The sequence below is a fragment of the Kogia breviceps genome, chromosome 8 (assembly GCF_026419965.1).
Source record: "Kogia breviceps isolate mKogBre1 chromosome 8, mKogBre1 haplotype 1, whole genome shotgun sequence".
Classification (NCBI taxonomy): Eukaryota; Metazoa; Chordata; class Mammalia; order Artiodactyla; family Physeteridae; genus Kogia; species Kogia breviceps.
The window spans coordinates 27407306-27428714 of NC_081317.1; the positions used below are offsets into that span (position 1 = coordinate 27407306).

At 37.4% G+C, this 21409-nt stretch overlaps 1 protein-coding gene across 3 annotated transcripts in view; it reads right to left on the reverse strand.

Moving 5' to 3' along the window:
• SLC44A1 (solute carrier family 44 member 1) overlaps window positions 1–21409 on the reverse strand; it is a 199997-nt gene that overhangs the window by 67954 nt on the left and 110634 nt on the right. For all 3 annotated transcript variants that reach the window (XM_059072104.2, XM_059072103.2, XM_059072106.2), the window contains exons 7-12: window positions 19987–20076; window positions 15664–15803; window positions 14033–14219; window positions 12708–12873; window positions 11609–11765; window positions 10839–10922 (exon numbers count right to left, since the gene is read on the reverse strand). In XM_059072104.2, the coding sequence (XP_058928087.1) occupies window positions 10839–10922; window positions 11609–11765; window positions 12708–12873; window positions 14033–14219; window positions 15664–15803; window positions 19987–20076 (824 nt within the window). The remainder of the gene's footprint in view (window positions 1–10838; window positions 10923–11608; window positions 11766–12707; window positions 12874–14032; window positions 14220–15663; window positions 15804–19986; window positions 20077–21409) is intronic.

The following is a 21409-nucleotide window of genomic DNA, read 5'->3' on the forward strand; positions in this document are numbered from 1 at the left end:
ATGGAGGTTCCTTAAAAAACTAAAAATAGGATTACCATATGATCCAGCAATCCCACTTCTGGGCATATACCCTGAGAAAACCATAGTTCAAAAAGACACGTGCACCCCAATGTTCATTGCAGCACTATTTACAATAGCCATGTCATGGAAGCAACCTAAATGCCCATTGACAGACGAATGGATAAAGAAGTTGTGGTACACATATACAATGGAATATTACTCAGCCATAAAAAGGAACCAAATTGAGTCGTTTGTTGAGACATGGATGGATCTAGAGACTCTCTAAGTCAGAAAGAGAAAAACAAATATCGTATATTAACACATGTATGTGGAACCTAGAAAAACGGTACAGATGAACCAGTTTGCAGGGCAGAAGTTGACACACAGATGTAGAGAACAAATGTATGGACACCAAGGGGGGAACTCCACGTGGGGGTGGGGATGGGGGTGTGATGAATTGGGCGATTGGGATTGACATGTATACACTGATGTGTATAAAATTGATGACTAATATAAACCTGCTGTATAAAAAAATAAATTAAATTAAATTCAAAAAACCCCAAAAAGTTAATACTAAACTTTCTTTGGGTTATTTGTATGGAAATATGTTAATATAAATGTTTCAGACATTACATGAGATTCCTAAAAATCTTATATGTTCTGGTATAATAAGTCATAATTCTAGTTATTACTTTAAAATGTATATCTCAGAAATAACTAAATTTTCTTGTCAACTGCATTATTATGAAGTTTCATCAAACCTTTAACCGTGGTCATTTTTAAGTCTTTTGTCATTTACATACAGTTCTGGGTGTACTCTGATGCTTTTGCAAAAATGTTCCTATAAGAGGGCTTCATCTTCAAGGAATTCATGGAAAAGACTCTGACAAGTACAGGTTTCTGGTAACTGACTGTACTGCTGAACGGAATGAATTAGCATTTTCAGAAATCTAATGGAAAACTGATGAATTCATAAAAGTGCTAACAAAAGATCAAGATGAAAAAAAAATTACATGGGACTGAGTGAACTGATGAGGATGATTATAATTTTTGTGACTTTCTGTTTGAATGAAAAAAATGTGAAAAAAAATACAATGATGTATATATATTTATGTATACACATTTCGTGATTTATGGATTTGGTATTTTTCATCATTTTAATAATAATTTCCTTTTGACAAAAAAAAAAAAAAAAGAAAATCTTACAGTCCTGAGAAATTTTTGGTTTTGTGCTGACTTAAGAAATTGTTGGTGAGTCCAAAATATGGAAGTTGTTGGAAAACTGCAGGACACAAAGAGCTTACTTTACACTGTGTTGTCTGAAAAGTTTTAAACATTGAGCCCAGGAGAGATAGTCGTTAATTTATGAATGTTCCAACTGTATGCGTGTTAGTTATTAAGAAACTGGTATGAAGATGAAGTTTGAGTTATCAAAAATTTAGCTTGCCATTATATGCTTAATTTTATTGGTTAAAAATGCAGAACTTTTCAGGGCCAAGGAGAGAGTACTGTACTGAGTAGGTCACTACTTGTCGTTCATAACCTTTTTTCAGTAAAGGAGCAGCAAGAAATTATGTTGCTCTTTGAGAAATATAGTATGATTTTGATATATGAAATTCCATCATACAAATTGGCATAACATCACAATATATTACTATATCATGTTTGCAGGTCTTCTTATCTTGAAAGCTAATATATGCAACATTTTAAGGAAATCATACTATTAAATTGTCCTGGCAGCATTCATTTGCTGCTTGTTCACTTATACTGTCATCTGCCAGTGTTTCCTATCAGTTAAAAGGCAGCAGGCACCTAACTGCAGTGGTTCACAGTTTTCATCTTCTACAAAGCTTCTTTTGAAACATTCTGCCAAAGGCCTCATGACATTGAAATAAACTATACTTTTGATTTTGTATAACAGTAACTTGGCTGAAAAATGATAAAGAACTTCCCAAGCCTGATCTGTTCTCATAGAACCCAGATTAGTTCCCAGTTCTCACCAGTTCCCTACGTACTCATGAAAAAACCCTATTTAACAATTTATTATAGAGCAGAGGTTTTCAAACTACCACCTGTGGGCTAAATCTGTACTTCTGTACATAAGTTTTATTGGAAAACAGCCATGTTCATTTGTTTACAAACTGTTTTGGCTGTTTTCATGTTATGATGGCAGAACTGAGCAATTGTGGCAGGGACTATATGGCCCACAAAGCCAAACATATTCACTGTCTGGTCCTTTGCAGAAAAACTTTGCTGACCCCAGCTCTAGAGTAACGCCAAGAATCAATACCAACCTCACTTACAGTCTAGGGAACACACCTTCTCATCCCTTTCGAAATACAAACCACATTTGCTCATTTCCAGTCTATTAGTACCTTTTTCCACAACTTCCAGACTTGTAGCATTTTTTACTATAATTCTTCAGTTCAACAATTGACAAATGTCCTTGGTGATCTGAGATACAATTTCCCTGAAAAGAAAAACTTATGTCCCCTATTCTAAGATATGATCCAGAGGCTAATAAGCCAGTTATTTAATAAAAGGTCTTCAGAGGGAAATACCCTACCATATTAACTATATACATACTATATATATGTATACACATATATATACATATATATTATTAATGCTGATATAAAAAAGCATCATTATAATATCTAGAATCAAGGATATTGGATGACCTATTTAAATCAGCTAGGTGTTGTCTTAAATCCCACCCCCTCAGTGAGGACCAACAACTCTTAACTACGCTGTTCTCCCCTTTCCAGTTTGAACATAACTTTCCTTGAAAGAAGAGACAGAAGCAAGAGAGGTTCCACACACCTCCAATCTCTCTTCTCTGTTACCATCAGATCAGCTGAGTCTAGGAGCAGACCCAACACTTCAAAACTAAACTACAAAAATTTTTTTTGCTCTCATTAATTTTCAGAAGCTTCAGTTGATTTGACAATTATTCTTCCTCTGCTGCTTCTTTCTTCTCTCCTCCACCCAGTTCCACCCAGTCCATCTACTTTTAGAGCAAAAGGCTATTTGTAGACATGAAAGGAGGCAGCAATGATTTCTTTTCTCCACTCCTCAGTTCAGGGTTGGATATGCTCATAGAAGTTTAGGCTTCTTGGCAATATTCCTACAGATCTGTGTAACTCCTTCATATTCAACCTAACTGAAAAAAGTAGGTGGATATTTTATAAACTTTTTCCCTCTCTCAAGGCAGGAAGATGAGTGGCATGTGGTACACAAAGGTCAAGATGGCCTCTTCAGGAAGAATAATGTGCTAAAGATCACACCAGGCCATTGAAATTTCCCTCTGCTTCTATACCTCTTAGTCTAAAGGATTCATGCTAAGGTTCTCAAGAGATTCTGAGTCCTTTGTAGCTTTCCCTAATAACTGTTCTCTGAGCTTTCTGTAGACCACTTAGTTAAGATTTTTAGAGCCCACCCACCTGCTTCCCAGACCACCTTCCTGATCTTGGGCCAAACTGCCCACAGACAGGCATAATGATTAACATTTAGCCTGTGCACAACATCTGCTCAGGCAGGACCCAGGCTTAGAGACTATTCAATTCTCAGAAGCAAGATAAAAGATGATCACCATCCAGGAATCTTTTTAAAAGGATGCCTGTTAGTCCAAGTGGTCCCTGGTGTGTGCATTTTTGTGAAAAAGTACTGGTCATGTGGAAGAAAATATGTTAGGGCAGAGGATCGCCGGGCAGGTAATCCAGGCCTGCCTGGCCACCGGTCAGAGAACAGCTTCTACATTTTTATACATTCTTTCTTTGTTCACTGAAGGACCTAGAAATTCTCTTAAAGTTTAAAATCTTTACATAATAACTCACCTAATAGGGGCAAGCTAGACAGCAATGGTAAGAAAAGGGGAACAGTTATGTACAACTTTGTGGATCATTATACATTAAATAAGGGAAATGTAAGTAAAATGATCCCTTTCTTATTTTGGGTGAGGGAATGGAAGGGGCACAAAGTCCAATCTATACATTTCATTCAGTTTGGTTGCAAATATTATTTTAAGGGGCAAAAGAATTAAAAATACGTTGCAAATCTTAATTTAAATAGACTGTCTTTAAAACCATCACTTTATCTTAGTTTACAGCATGAAACATGAAACTTTGAGATGTTTGCATATTCTCTATAATAAACTATACTTTAAAGTTTCACAAAAATGTATATGCAGTCGGCCCTTGATCAACGCAGGGGCTGGGGTGTCAAGTGCCCCTCACAGTCGAAGATCCGCATATAACTTTATAGTCTATGTTTTCTGTGGTTCCAGCATCCATGGATTCAACCAACAGTGAATTGTGCAGTACTGTAGTAGTTATTTTTTAAAATTTGCATATAAGTGGACCTGCACAACTTGTTTTTCATTATATGTTTATTTTAGTACATTAGCATATTAAACGACACACCTACCCATGCCAGTACTGTACATTAAGGACCAAAACGGGATAAAAAGGGGGTGGCACCCCACTCCCTCGAAAAAGCCCTGTCCCTTGCTTGGTAGACTAATGCATGTGCCTCCCCATCATTAGCCTCTCTCCTCCTCCTTTTAAAATGAAATTCCTCTCGCCAGATGGGCGAGAAGTTCATCTGTGATGGACCCACACAATTTAAAACTATGTTGTTCAAGGGTCAACTGTAGGACATTGTGCATTGTCATGTTAAGATCTAGGTAAACTTAGATTAGAAAACTTCCTCCACCTCTAGGTCATGTGATCTGCCACAAGGTTCCAGGCTCAATTTTCTCATGTATAACAGAGGAAATGTGCCTTCCTTTCAGAGTTGTGTAGAGAAAGTGATAATATATATGAAGTGCTTTGTATACTATCAAGGATTTAAGTAGGTGCTCAAAAAATAACTTCCACTCATACTATGTAGAGAAAAGCTTTATAATCTTAAGAGCTTATCAGCCAGAGAGCAGATACCCTCCAGTGTTAAATGTACTATCTTCAAGTGGAGTCAAAGTAAATCAAGGCCTGAGTAATCCAATGCCCAAATGTAACAGATTCTAGTTGTAACAATCTTTCTACCTAAAGTGAATTCTATAGGTTAGATTAGATGTACCATAACTTTCCTGTCACTTTAAGATAAGCACCTGCAGAAACAAAGAGCAGTTCACAGTTCACTCTGTTTATCTGCAAAACTCTAGCAACTATGCTGTAAATATTTAATAGCTTATTTAAAAAATCTAAAGCTCTTTTTTTGAAGTCAGCTGTTTTTTCCACACTGTTTAGCATTGAAGCATGGTTTGGGATTATGGAATTTCATAGTGAGCTGCACAATGACTCTGGTCTACCCTGCCTCCATGTAAACACTCCTCTACATCCTCTAAGGCAGTGGCAACAAACTGGTGGCCTATGGGCAACTGACATTGTGCGGTCCAAAGACAACACCGTGTTTGCTTTGGCTCACTCAGTTATTCTTTTCTTTATTAGTTGTCAACATTTTAATAGCAGGAGATAAAATGCAAACATCCAGAATTCTGGCTTCTCTTAGAAAACTGGAAGAGTTAGAAACTGTCTATAAATTCTCATATGGCAAACAGTACCCCACAGCTAAGTAGTGATGGCCCTCTTTGGATGGAAAATAAGCTCCTCAGTTGACCACTCTCTACTGTTCCCTATTGCTTTAGACCCTGGCTGCTGCACTCACTTACAGAAGTGATGTAACAGACTTCAACTGGCTCTGCAGGGGTTTGTGTTGTCCAGTCCTGCTCCAGGCTTTTGACTGTGGGTTGCATGCTGACATCAGGAGTTGACAGCAGAAGAAAGGATAGGAGGAAAATGATGCAAAGGGACATTAACTAACTCATTGTAAACCATTTCCAGAGAGTACTACACAAAACAGAACTCCAACTGAGAGACTCTGCATGTGAAGCGTGAGCCACAGTGCATGGCACATGGTAAGTGCTCAGTAAGTGTTAGCTGGCATTATAATTAGTATTATGCCTTCAATGTATTTATTCTATTGAATACTCTAAAGATAACCTCAGAGAATAAACAGGTGACTTGACAAGAAATCTTTGAAAAATAAGAATGAGAGATTTGCATCACAGGATACTTGAGATATATAATGAAGTATAATTAAATATTCCAGTACTGTACACCTGTAACTTATACAATACTGCACATCAACTATATTTCAAAATTTTTTTTAAATTAAAAACAAACAAACAGTGCCAGTAGAAGAACAGGTCAGAAAAGAAAGCCCAAAGACAGACTCAAGTATGATATGTAAGAGTTTAATACACGATCAAATTGACATTTCACAGCAGAAGAAAGGATAGATTCATCACTAACTGGTCCTGGGACAACTGATTAAATCCCAGATAAACTAAATTTTTTTTTCCCCTTAAAAAAAAGGGGAATCTCTAAAGGACTATAAGAAAAAATTGCTAGAATAATTATTTGATCTTGAGGTGGGGAAAACTTTTCTAAGTATAAAAGCCAAGTAAGAAACCATGAAAGAAAAGTTGAACAGAACTGACAAGAGAAAATAAAAAATATAACTACTGCACATTATAAAAATGTAAAAGAAATTAACTGTGGACAGTACTATAGAGTAAGATTCACCACTCACTGAGCACATGCTTAGAGCACTGTAGACTCTCTTCATCCTCACAGTAACAGGCACTACAGATACTCTTTTGTTCTTTAAATTTATTTAATTAATTTATTTATTTTGGGGGCTGCGTTGGGTCTTTGTTGCTGCGCACGGGCTTTCTGTAGTTGTGGTGAGTGGGGGCTACTCTTCGTTGCGGTGTGCGGGCTTCTCACTGCGGTGGCTTCTCCTGCTGTGGAGCACGGGCTCTAGGCGCGCGGGCTTCAGCAGTTGCAGCATGCGGGCTCAGTAGTTGTGGCTCGCGGGCTCTAGAGCACAGGCTCAGTAGTTGTGGCACATGGGCTTAGTTGCTCCGTGGCCTGTGGGATCTTCCCAGACCAGGGCTCAAACCCGTGTCCTCTGCACTGGCAGGCGGATTCTTAACCACTGTGCCACCAGGGAAGTCTCACTACAGATACTCTTATTAGGCCCATTTTACATATGAGGTTTAGAGCTTATCAGACATTAATTGAAGTGAAATACTGCAAACTTTTTCTCAAAGCTAATGATAAGTATTTTAATGAAAGTGGTAGGTAGTTAGACACGAGCAGCTTCTCGCCCTGTCCTGGACGGGGTCCTCTTTCCCTTCCCGACCTGGATACGGGCGATCAGAACATGCCCAGGGATCTTCCCTTTTTGCGGTCAAGGACCGCTAGGATTCCAGCCTTATGGAGACCAAACAAGACGAACCCCCCAGCACAGGTTGACGCAGGCCCACCAAGACCGAAAAGGTGCCTCAGAGTAAAACCCGGGGTTCATTATGCCGTATTTATAATAAATTAGCATTGCGGTTTTTGCCCATGTCCCCCGGGGTTTTGCTTGGGTGCCTGTGGGTAAGTGCCTGCGCACAAAGAGAAAAGTCATATAACCTAAAGCTGTCAATCACCTCGGCAGTCAAATGACACAAGGAGGGACTTTCCACCACTCTGAAAAACCAGCCCTATGCCCATTGCGGGCTGTTTCTGGTTTCCAGACGGCCTGCTCCCCTTCTCTCTCTTGGGAGTATATTCTCACTTTGCTTAATAAAACTTTTGCTGCTTAAAACTGCTCTATGACTCTCGACTGAGTTCTCTCCTTCGGGAGGTCCAGGACAGAGGAATTGCCGTTTGGCCGGTAAAAAAAGTGTTATGTTAGCATGGTGAGATCATGGGTGATGTTTTGTTCTTGTCTTGGTTTTCCAAACTCTTCAGTATCTTACATTACATTTATTTTTAGAGAAAATAGATTCATCTGTAGAACTACCTTTTGAATTTTCTTTGTCATAGCTCTGTTATCTTAGAGTAAAACATAGGGAGTTCTTTATAAAAAAATAAAATGCGGTGGAGGGAGAGCGATAACAACACTTACTAGGTATCTACCAAGAGTTAGACAGTGTAAGAGCTGATTTATCTGCATTATATTTCAACCTAACCTAAAGCCTGTGAGGACAGGTATATTTTTCTCAACTTACTGAAGAAGAAAACTGAGACTCAGAGCTTTCACTGAGCTTGCCAAACAGTTACACTGCTGGGGATTGAAACACGTCTTCAACATCTGGGCTCTCTTTATTGGGCCTCCCCCCAATTATCCACTGTACCTTCTCCAACAAGGCTATAAAAGTGTGGGCTCAATCCTATGTGTATGGGAAAAGGAACTTCATTTTCAGAAAGCAATGATAAATAAAATACAGGAGACAAAACGAAAGGTGTGGGTCGACTCCATCTTGGTGCCAGCTATGGCTTCATCTCTAGCAGAGCACTAAGCTTACAACTGCTGAATGTGTGTGATAGCACTAAAAATGTCCCTTCTTGCACTAGTAGATCATACTCTTATATCCTGTTTGCTCAAAGTTTAGAAAAGTCTCTGGAGCTCATTTATTCAGTACCACCGTGACCCCTATCATCTTAAACACTTCAAACAGATGGGTGCCCATCCAGCTCTGAAACATTTCACAGGAACAAGGGTTTAAAAATTCCACTGGTAACTGGTACTTATGCTTAACCTGTCATGGCAGGAAGTATTCTAATGTCTTCAATATGTTGACCTCATTTCAAATAAAATTCCTATGAAAACAAGAGACATGAAGCTCCAGTGGTAACCAGTTCCCATATCACAACGCTTCATATTCCCAAAGAGAACTACCAGGTATGAGTTCAGAATCACTCTCCCTAAACCTCTGCTCCCATATTTGATTTACTACTATTTTGATGCTTCCCTTGAATCTTCAGACATCATGCCTACCTAATGAGGATGCAAAATGGACAAAACCTGTAAAAGAAAGACCAACTTGTAGTTTGGATATACATCTCAGGACTGCTGGGACTAAACTGCTGACTAATGTTTAGCTTGGAATGAGCTGAAAACTTTGGATGTTTGCACCTGGTTACTGACCATCTTGACATGATGTGATTGGTTTTCTTCCTGTAGTATAACTGCACATATCCTTTTTGAGATTCTTAGAGTTTTATCACTGTCTCAGTCTTTTTTAGTCCAAATATTCATTGATTAACTAATCATTCATTCAGAAAACATTTAAAGACCACCTACTGTATACTAGGCACTGTGATAGTTTCTGGAGAGACAAATATAAGATCTTGCCTTTAAGGATGTAAAAGTCTAAAGGATGAGATGAAGAAGTGAACATACAGCTCCCATATAGTGTTCTTAGTGTTTTCACAGAGGTATGAACTGGTGCTGTGGAAAGTCAGAGGAGAGGCTGGGGTAATGAGGGAAAGTTCCTTAGAGGTGATGCTCTGGCAGAATCATTAAGGATCAGTAGGAGTTAGTCAAGCATTGGAAGGAAGTTATTCCCTGCACATTTTGGAAACTGCGAGAGCAAAAGGTGCCTGTGGGAACTGAAAACAGAGAGCTGAGGTTAGCACATATCTCTGAGAATAAAGTATTTAGAGACAGATACAAAATGTAATGATGATTGTCTTTAGTGCATCCATCAACTTTTTTGATGAAGATGACTTGGTCCCAAACCAAATTTTAAAGGACATCATTTTTCAGAATGTTGTAGTTGTTACTAATTATTTTAATAATAACCTTCCAAATGCTTTACATCCGTAGAGTATGATGAGCTACAAGAATGTATTTTGCTAATGAAATGTCATACCTACTTTATCATATTAATCATAAAACTCAAATAAAGCAAACTCCAGGCAAGCTCAACACCATCACCATAGGACTCCTGCCCTTTGACTACCCGTGAGTGAATGGAAAGTGCAATGCTACCCTGCAATCACTTAAATGTAAATGGTGAGAAAGTCAATTTTTATCTTTGGTCTATTAGATGAGGGCATCAGTACATTAGAATTGATTTTCAGTGACTGGAGAAAAGTGGTTAAAAAAAAAAAAAAAAAAAAACAAACAACCCAGAGGAACAGAGTACTTCACAAAGAGAGTCCTACATGCTCAGATACAGAAAGACCCACTCTGCTAAGAACTGTTACCCCATAAGTATCAATCCCTCCATTTGACCTTAGAAATAGCACTTCCTTTGATAATATTTTCCAGGCCAGTATCATAGTCTTCAGCAGTTAGACAAAAAACAAAAACGAAAAAAAAAAACCCATGGCATACAGAGCATGCTAGTTTTGAACAATAGTAGACAGTTACAAAAAGGAGCAAGTGTCACAACAGCTTTTCACTAAAGCTTTCAAAAAGCATTAAAAGAATTAAAGAACTATGGCTAGAGTAGACAGATTCTCAGAGAAAATCAAAGATGAAAGGATGTGAATTAAGGGATAAGAGATAAATGTCTTTCCTGAAAGATGGACCCTAATGATATTTTATCAATGTACTGCAATCAATTAATAATAAGCCTTGGTAAGAACATATATTATGTTTAAAAACAAGAATATGATTGAAACAGTTATACTTGATGAAGGCACAATGTATAACACCATGAGAAAAACAAAACATCTTTCACTTAAGCTCAATAACTTTATATTGGAAGAAGAAACAATGAAGCTATCTTTGAAAGTGAATGTTAAATGTATTTTTAAAACATTTTACCTCGGGGCCTGGTGGGGGATGAATTGGGAGATTGGGATTGGCATATATACACTAATATGTATAAAACAGATAACTAATAAGGACCTGCTGTATAGCACAGGGAACTCCGCTGTACAGTAGAAATTAACACAACGTTGTAAAACAACTATACCCCAATTTTAAAAAAAGAAACATAGAAAGGATATGACAATTAAAAACAAAAAATAAAAACCAAAAAAACATTTTACCTGATTTAAATAATTTAGGCACTTTTCAAGACACCAAAGGCAACAAATGCAAGATTTCAGCACACATCGAGCACAAGCATTTTCCTGGAAAGAATGAAAAATGGAAATAATTAAAGACCAAGGAATCAAACCATATCATATAGAATATTCTAAATTTTAGAAAAATAAAAATTAAGAAAAATCACAACCTATGCTTCAAAGCCTCCACATTCACCCTTTTTTTGCTCAAAATGTAATGGCTGAATTATTTTTAATCAGCTCAATTCAACATTTACTTAGTACCTACTGCATACAAGATATAAGGTATATAAGACCAACAAGGAACTTATAATCTAATAGGAGAAAAAAAAGCGCTAAACATAACAACAATTAGAATCAGAATATGATACAGATACTAGTGCTATGAGAGTGGAGAAGAGAGAGAGAAGACATCACTTGGGGAGGTGAGAGGACTCAGGGGAGGCTTCTAGGAAGAGGGGGCATTTGAGCTAAGCTATGTAGAAATGCATAGTATTTCTGCAGTCAAGGACAGAAGGAGGTTCCAAGGAAGAAAGCGTGTTGAGTCCACACAGAGGAAGAGAAGCACAGGACATTTGGGGAAAGTACAGAGTGCAAGAGTGGGAGACAAAGGGAAAAAATTAGATTCTACTAGGCAAGGACTTTGAAAAAACATTTGCACTTGGATTTAATATTGCTGGGAACTTTGCTACATGCAGAACTGAAGTTCTTGAATTCGCCCACAGAAAGTCCAGAAAAGGGTTTTTCCTTACCTTTCCTTTGAGCTGACTGTGAATGTACATAAGGATCATTCGTGGAATTTTGACTAATGTGATAATGAAAGATCCTTTCGCCACAGTACCAAGGTGATAACGAATAAGGCGATTCACTGATGCCAAAATAGGTGTAAATGGCAAATTCCTTTTATCCCTGTATAAAAGACCAAGATGGAAACACAGAAATGGTTTAGAGTCCAAAAGAGTGAAAAATTAGTTCATTTTTCTTATTCTAGCTCTATGACAAATGGCAAAGTAATATAAATGCTACAGATGTACCATGTAAAATTAATGTTTCATTTCTTTATGGTGGTTTCACGGGGTTCTTATGCTGTAATACTTTAAGTTAAATAAAACTGTGCTTTGAAAGCTCTTATTAGTAAATAGTGATGGGGTTAATTGTAGAATCAGATAATGGAACTTAAAAAGATGTTAGACCTGGCACCTCATTATAATAGAAAACTATAAGGCCTATTGTAGTGTATATTCAGCTATGAAGTTAGGAAAGGAAGTCACAATACTTGTTCTGATCCATACAAATTAAAAAGACTTGTTATACTTTGATGGACGTTTATATAAAGCAAAAGTACATAAGACACTATTACAAGATTTGTTCTTCTGCTAAATGTAATTTAAGTGTAGCATGACCTGCGGTTCTAATTAATTTTTTGAGAAAGCTACAGAAGAGTATAAAGAATAAAATAATAACCTCCCATTTTCCTACCTCACAGAAAGAGCAACTACACATTTTGTTATATTCACTTCCAATTACTTTTTAAAGAAATGGAACTCTTACCGGTCTCAGTTCCATTTCCTTTAGACACAATCACTTAGATGATCTTAGGTTTTCTTTCTTTCTTTCTTTTTTTAATTGAAGTATAATTGAGCTACAACACTATGTTAGTTCTGGGTGTACAACATAGTGATTCAATATTTCTATACATTACAAAATGATCACCACAATAAGTCTAGTTATCATCGGTCACTATACAAGGTTATTATCTTTCTCTTCCTGACTTATTTCACTTAGCATAATACCCTCTGGGACCATCCATGTAGTTACAAGTTAATTTTTCTGACAAGTATAAATTCTCACCTAGTAAAATAGTATGTTACCACAGCTCCTGCCACAGTCATCTGTTGACAGGCTAGAATAAATTCACTGATCCAAATCAGGCCCACCACATGGTACCACCACATGTATTGCAGAGGCCCAGAAACTCTGAACTCCACAAAGCCTTGGTCATTCTGAACAGCGCTGCCTAGGAAAATATCAAAGAAGGAAAGAAGAAGCACATAAAGCATAAACCAATAAGTATGGCTATTAAATCTAAGAGATTAATCTAATTTCCAACAATATATCCCTATCCCCAAACCACTGACTTCATGATCACAGTGCTAGTACATTAAGGGACAAAAGTAATTATCACTTAAGAACTTGTAAAGACAAACTCTGTACAATTAAGCATTTGTTTTCCTCAAAGGCATCATATATAGCTTTTAAAAGTTGTTTTATTTGAATATAGTTTTTTAAAAAATATTTATTTATTTATCTGTTTGGCTGCACTGGGTCTTAATTACGGCACATAGGATCTTCGTTGCTGCGTGCAGGATCTTTAGTTGAGGGATCTAGTTCTCTGATCAGGGATCGAACCTGGGCCCCCTGCATTGGGAGCTCAGAGTCTTAGCCACTGGACCAACAGGGAAGTCCCTGAATATAGTTCTTACCACATTATCAGTTATTTAATGTAGGCATGAGTTTTCAAACACTTCAATTTTTTTTAGAGGTATTACCTGTCCAATAATTATAGACCTAAATTATTAGCAAAGTACAGAAATTAATATTATTTTCAATTGGTGATGGTGTGCTGAATGGCCAAAGAAGTTACATATAAGCTTACTATCCTTATACCATTCCTCATAATTAATTCCATTTAGACATACATAACCTTTGATATTAAGTATGGCTACAAGCAAGTCTGAGAGTCTAACTGTGAACTGTATCACTAATAGCTCTACACAGGTTCAGGTCATTTCCAAACTAGAAAGTCCCAAGGAAGCAAGTTGATCTTTGGCTATAACTGGAGTTTGAGGCAATTCCAGAGGAGCACTGCATTCATTAGTTCATCTTAGAAATGAATCCAAATGTCTGAGTCAGTACAGGAACTTACTTCAAATCCATAACCATCTTGAAACTGGATATGATTTCAGGCCCTACCTGGTTTAGACTTACTTTGCTGGGATGTTCTAAAAATCATGAACGGGGAATATGTTATTGAAGAGCCATAACCATTGCTAGTTCTGATGGTTGTTAGACCTTAGTCTATAAATGTCTTAAGAATTATATCTCTCTGATGTTTTAAAGTATTTTAATGCAAATCAGTTTCATTACTAAAAGAAAGCAGTAACATGTCTTCTTACCGGTAGTGCCAAGAAAGAGAAGTGTCATGATCCAATACACCCAAAACAGGACAAGAGCAAAGAAAGTCCAAAAGGGTTGGAAGACTAGCAGTGGCAAGTGAATGAAGACCTTGCCAGCCACGTGGAACAAGGCGATGGTGAGAGCAACCCGTTTGCGCATGACTAACATTATGAAGAACAAGATAACCTGTAGGAGAGAACAGATGGAAAGATTCCAGCTACTGTTTTAAGCAGTAAAAACAGAAACTGAACAACGGTGGAAAATTCTTAACATAATCCTTCATTCCAAAATGGGGATGTATAATTCTCTGAATCCCAATAACACTTTAACAGTCTGTATCTCTCTTGCAGCCCTTATTTTTCATTATATTTTGAAAATGTCTTTTAAAGCTAAACATAAAAGAGTTTCTCAATTTATTAATACATCCTAGGTGTATTAAGTCTTCTACTTTCCCTTTTTCCACTCGTTATGAATCAAAACGTGTTGTTTGTCATCAGGATGGGACTCTTAATTTATTTAAATAGATACATGCTTGCCACTCTGAAAATAGGGGAAAAGACGATATGCTATGACCACAAAAGCACAGAGAACTTATACCTCATCTCTCTTGTTGGACCAAGAGCACCTTACAAGCAGGGTCCATGTCAAATTTATCCTTTGTCACTCCCCACTCTGCCCTGGCACCTGGCACAGAGAACTGTACATAAAAGATGATTAATAAATATTTGTACAATGATAGCAAACAAAAATCTTTTGGCACCAATGGTTTTACGATGGCTTTATTTTTAGTTTCTAATGCTCAATGGAAAGCTTGGGATTGCTCCAAGAAGTGGACTGAGATTTTTTTTTTCCCCTTTTTTCAGAGAGGAGAAGGAGATGAACCAAAGATATAAATATAGATTATTGAACCACATGTTACTGAATAATTTTACTACAATTATTATAATAATTATACTAGTTAGTGAAGTTCACCTCTCTTTTTAAAATGATGTTGTTAAAAGTTTAAAAGGGAAAAATGCGAAAATAATTAGTGAATAAGTAGATGGAATGACACTAGGTAGCCTATTTCTTTTTTTGTGTGTGTGGTACGCAGGCCTCTCACTGTTGTGGCCTCTCCCATTGCGAAGCACAGGCTCCGGACGCGCAGGCCCAGTGGCCATGGCTCACGGGCCCAGCCGCTCCGCGGCATGTGGGATCTTCCCAGACTGGGGCACGAACCCGTGTCCCCTGCATCGGCAGGCGGACTCCCAACCACTGCGCCACCAGGGAAGCCCCGGTAGCCTATTTCTTAATAGACTTTTCAATAGTAAAGAGAACAGTTTTTTAAAAATAATTACACTATCTCATGACAATAAGATGTATGTTCTTACTAGAAAATGATAATTAATATTCTAGGTGGAAATTCCCTCTCCAAAAGCAGGCAGTACAGCACAAAATGTCACATAAAATAGCACTCATCATTTAGGGGAGCCTTCTGAAGCCTTCTGAGTATGTCATACACTGTGGGGCAGAGATGTTATCCAATAGGGATCATGGTTAGGCATGTAATGGCTAAGCGTGAGTTTCTGCTTCATTAATGATCTATAAATAAAAACATAAACCTGAAAGATACACCAAGGCCTGTACTCACTGTGAACACTGTAGCTGAAATGGCATAGATGAGGAGGGCCCGAAGATTGTCTTCAGCTACCTGAAGCTGTTCAGGGATAACTGTTTCTTTGGGAGACTTTCTTTGCTTTGCGTATAGCCACCATAATACACCTGTGCCACCTGGAGACAAAAAAAAACCAATTGTTTTTGCAATAATTGGCACAAGAAAATGTGTAACATAAATCCTCAATTTTCTGGACCCTTCCTATACATCAGCATGGACTGACACAGCAACAATCCATTTGGCTGGGAGGCACGTGGCTGTAACTTTTTGCCAGCATAAGGGGAACTCCAATGACTTCACTTACATCTTGCACATTAGGCACTTACAAATCTCTCACTGTATCAAATAAACTTCCTTTAACTGTATTTATTATCAACTCTGAAGCTAAGAGAGAGCCAGCAAGGACAGATACCCCTGAGAGGAACTGGTCACGAAGAGAGTCTCAGTGCCTGTTTAAACTAAGGAGCCTGTGGGAAACAAGTAAGGGTTACAGAAATCAGCAAGGAAGCTGAGGAAGGCAAAGATCTTCTCTGTTGTACAGTAAGTAACCCCAGTGCCTAGTGAGGATACATTCATGCAGTTGATGAAATTATTTGTACTATGAATAAATGAAGATCAAACGAGTAGTTCCCACCAAAGGTAGGAAATCTTTGATAGCTGGATAGCGGTGGACACTAGGGATGGGAATTTTTATCTCCATGACTGGTTCAGAGATTCTGGGGTCTAGATTGAAGAGGGAGGCAGACCCGCCTCCATATAAGAGAGCTGCATTGGACACCTTCATTCAATCCATTCGACAAACACTTTGAGTGCCTACAGCACCTACTGTTCTAGGGGCTGGGGATAGAGTGGTGAAAAACCAACATCAACTCTCATGCAGTGTACATAGTAATGGGAAAACAAAAAAAACCAAGGAAACAAGTGAAAATAGAGTATATTAAATCTAAGAAAAAAGCTGCCAGTAAGGGATAGAAAGTGCTAGGGCTGGGAAAGCATTACAATTTTATATAAGCAAGGCCTCACTGGGGTGAGATGATATTTGAGCAAAAGAATCAAAGACAGGGAGAAAGCAATCTATGAAACTATCTAAGAGTGTTCCAGGCAAGAGGAAACAGCAAGTTCTAAGATGCTGATATGGGCCATGCCTGGCAGGCAAGAAAAGAGGAGGCCACTATAGCTACAGCAATGAGCAATGGGGAAAGCAGTAAGAGATGTGTGCAGAGAGGGAGCTGGGCACCAGATCATACTGCAAGGCCTTGTTGGCCATGGTTAGGAAATGGAAGATTCAGAGTAGAGATGTGTATGTATAGGTGGATGAGACGAATGCCTGGGAGAGAAGCAACTGGGCTGAGATCTATGCAAATCATCCCGACCTCCATGTGCACTCAAATCAAGAGTGGATAGTGTCAAAGGGAAATTCCAACTACCTGTTGGCAAATATTAAGCATGAATTTTTCTTCTATGGAAGATGATTAAACAGACCAAAACAACCAGGAATCTATGAAGAATATTTCAGAGAAAGGGAAAGGCTACTTCCATTTTGGAATCTTGAAGGTACAAGAAAATTGTCTGGAAAACTGTTTAATATCCTCAAAAAAATGGAATAAAATACGTTCTCTACAAACAGAAATAAAAAGTTGAGAGAAAGCCTGAAGTTCAAGGAAAACAGAATGAGATAATAATGATGACATCAAGGGCATTGTTCATAACATCCACAGTAGATTTCATTAATTAAACATTTAAACTTGTGCCAGGAATTAGCACAAATAGATGCAACCACATTTAAACACAATGCTATTAAGTGGGTATTATTAGCTCCACTTTGCAAATGATGAAATTGAAATTTTGGAAATTTCAGCAGCATGCCAAATGTCACATACTTGGTAAGTGGGAGAGCTGGGATTCAAATCTACTTTTATTATAAAGCTATCCATGTGTTACGAACTGAATGCTGTGTCTCCCCAAAACCCATCTACTGAAAGCCTAATCCCCAATATGGTGTATTTGGAGGTGGGGCCTTTAGAAGATGATGGGGCCATAAATGTGGAGCCCTCATGAATGGGATTAGTGCCCTTATAAAAGAGACCCCAGAAAGCTCCTTCTCCCTTCTGCTATGTGAGGACACAGCAATCCGATGGCCGGAAACAGGAAGTTGGCCCTCACCAGATGCCAAATCTGATGGTGCCTTGATCTTAGACTCCCCAGCCTCCAGGACCGTGAGAAATAAATGTTTGTTGTTTATAAGGCATCCAGTCTGTGGTACTTTGTTACAGCAGCCCAAACTGACTAAGACATCATCTAAACACAGAATTAGATTTGAAGGCTACAAACTGAAATGAAAAGGAAGATGGCTGAGAGAAGGAAGACCTACAAATAAGATGAAATTGGAATAACGAAATTAAGTAGTCAAGTACAGACTGACACCAAAAAACCAAAATCAGTGATATGGTAGATAAACTTGAAGAGTTCTTCCTGAATGTAAAGAAAATGACAAAAGGATTAAAATGATAATTTAGAAGATGATAGCAGGAGAGTAACAAGGATCTTAAAGAGAAAACCACCAGGATGGAAACAATAAAGAAGTATAGAAATAAAGTAAACTTTTCAAAGTTGAAAAAGATTCCCCAGCCATGGCTGCTGAGCCTGCACGTCTGGGGCCTGTGCTCCGCAACGGGAGAAGCCACAACAGTGACAGGCCCGTGTACCGCATAAAAAAAAAAAAAAGAATGAACTTTTATAAAAACAGGACCAGTATAACTGAATCACTTTGCTGTACACCTGAAACTAACACAATATTGTAAATCAACTATACTCCAATATAAAATAAAAATTAAATAAAAATAAAAACAGGACCAGTAGTTCTCACTAAAGTCAGGACAGGAGAACTTAAATAAACTTAAATATAATTATGAAACTTCTCAAGGCAAAGGTAAGCAAAATTCTTTGAAAAGATATAGTACAACAAATAATATTTTAAGTTTAAAAATAACCTGAATATGAACACTCAGAATATTTAACAAGAGCTAAAAAGTGCGAGTGGTAAGAAGAGAGTAGGATTAGACAGGAAGGAAAGTTTATGTTAAATTTAAAGTGGGGGGGGACCTCAACAAATATTGTTTCATTTCAGCCTTTAATAATTATAGAATTCTAGACTGAAGAATATTTTCTGAAAATGTATAGGTTACCAACTGAAGAAGTGAAAATAAAATTATACCATCCAAAGCAAGGGTGAAAATAACCAAAGAAAACACAATTCCATACAGCAAAGATAGGAAAAACAAAATAAGGAAGCATAAATTTAAGGAAAACATAAAACAGATGACATCAGTAAGACCAAACATAAGGTAAACGTAATGGTGGCAAATTCTCCTACTGAAAGAGTTTCATACTGGGTTAAAACGTTTTTATACTATATACATATACACACACACACACATGCATACATATATATATATATGAATATCAAGGTCTGGATTCCAAATGCTAACACTGGTGAACTGAAGGTGGGTCCCTATAATTATGACATTTTTAAAGGCAAAAGTAAATACTCTTTAAAGAGAAGATGTAGCATGTGAAATAAAACTTTTATTTTCTTTCCTATATTTCTATTTTCTACCATGGAAGTAGTTAGATACCATGAGTAGGTATGACATTTATAACTGGGAGGGGGAAATTTTTTTTTAAGACAATAAACACAGAAAACCCAGAAGGTTTCATTAGAAACACTAAAATAAAAACAAAATAGAATGTCAATAGACAGAAAAATGAGTAACAAAATTTTAAACACACACACGTACACACACCCCCGACAGTTATCCTGCCAGGAACACTTTTCAACCAGAAAGAATTTCAACACCTTAGAATGGCTGATTCAGGCCTTAAAAAAGCGCAAGATAAAAAGAAAGGGTCCCTTCACTTGCCAGGCAGGGAGCACTGGAAGAATCAAGTGAAAATTCAAAAGCAGGAGCAGAACAGAGGCTCAATTCCTTTGTTTTCAATTGTACTCTCCCCCTCAAACTGATATTGACAGAAAAACGTTAGTCCCCTTTTAAAAATATCTCACTTGCTCTTATTCCTAAAGCCACTGACCTTCCCATTTTATTTGATTTAGTGATCTCACAGTGAACTAACTTAAATGTAATCCACTCACCTGTCTTTATATTTTATCAATGAATTCACAGGCCTTACAAGAGGAAAATTATTTAAGATAACCAAAATAGTTCTGAACTGAGGGATTGTTAAAGGCAAACTTTAACTCTCAATTCTAATTACTAAAAAACAAAGGAATAAGCAGCTTACCAAGTGAACCCAGGATGAGCAGAAATGTTAAGATCCACACAAGTATTCTTGATATATACCTGATTATCACCATCAGAATCATGGACAGAACTGCAGGGAAGATAAAGAACACACAGAATATCATTTGAAAACTTTAGAAAATATAAAGAGAAACTCTTTCAATTGTTTTCTCCTGGGGAAATAATTTGTTGCTATTGACAAATTCATGACTCCAATTTAGGTGAGAAAGGAAACTGGCTGCTTTTGTACTTTGACTTTGGTACTTGTACCACTTGAACAGCATCATTAAAACCAAAGGCACCTAACTGGGTTTATAAATGACAGAAAAGAATACATGCAAATGCATATGGTGACTCAAAAACATGACAGAACTGTTGTGGATTTGCCACAGGAAAACATCAGAACTCACATGCAAACATAGATGCCAACACACAAAGTGTAGAGAATGACATGCCATGTTGGTGACCGGAAAAATTACCACATGTAGACAGAGATCAGTTAAATTAGGTGCTACACTGCCTTGAGTCACCTATGCATTTCAGGACCAACTTCTCTGATGTTCGGTCAACAAGCCCGATGGTATATTATCTTTTTCTAGTTGTTTCTCCTCTAAAACTCCAAGAGATGGTCTGACCCGACAGAATAATATCCTGAAAACTACTGAAGCCAAAATTCCTCTGACATTACTTCTCAACTGAGGTCAGGGGTCCTGACTAAGAAGCTCTTCAAAAAAGGAGCAAAGCTTAGTTTGAGTTATTTAACCAACTCCTCTACCCACCCCAAGCTAAATTCCAACATTCCAAAATCTTGAGTGAAAATCTCAAAAGAAACTGAGAAGATTTAACCCTTGCATGGGGAAACTCATTTCTGAAATCATAATTTGTTCATCTTTAATTATCTAAAGTCCCATTTCACAAACAAATGAATAAAGATCTTAAACCTCAAAAGAAAACCATTCTAATAAAAAATGGAATTCCAATGGCTTAACAACATTATTAACACTATTTTTAGGTTTGGATTTTTTTTTCTTGGTTCAAGTATTCAACTATTTCAGAAATCAAAAAATTTTTATATAAAGCTAGACTAATAATCAAGTTTCCTTGGACCATTTGCAAAGCCAAATAAATGGTTGGGATCTGTGACTAGATAACATTATTAAGGTACTCACATTTGCAATAAATGTACAGGAACCAAAAACAGATGGGAGCGTTTCAAATATCACAGAAATAGCTTTTCATATGGACAGCATTATTTCAACTGAGTCAAGTACTACCTACGCAAAAAGAAAATACTCTCTAATGACAAGACAGAAATATAGCTAGACTTCTCAATGACTATAATTGGTGTTAACAGGCATAAACACTCATTTTACTTATATAACAAAATAGTTGTTTGGTTCCCACTACAGTTTACTTCTCCCAAC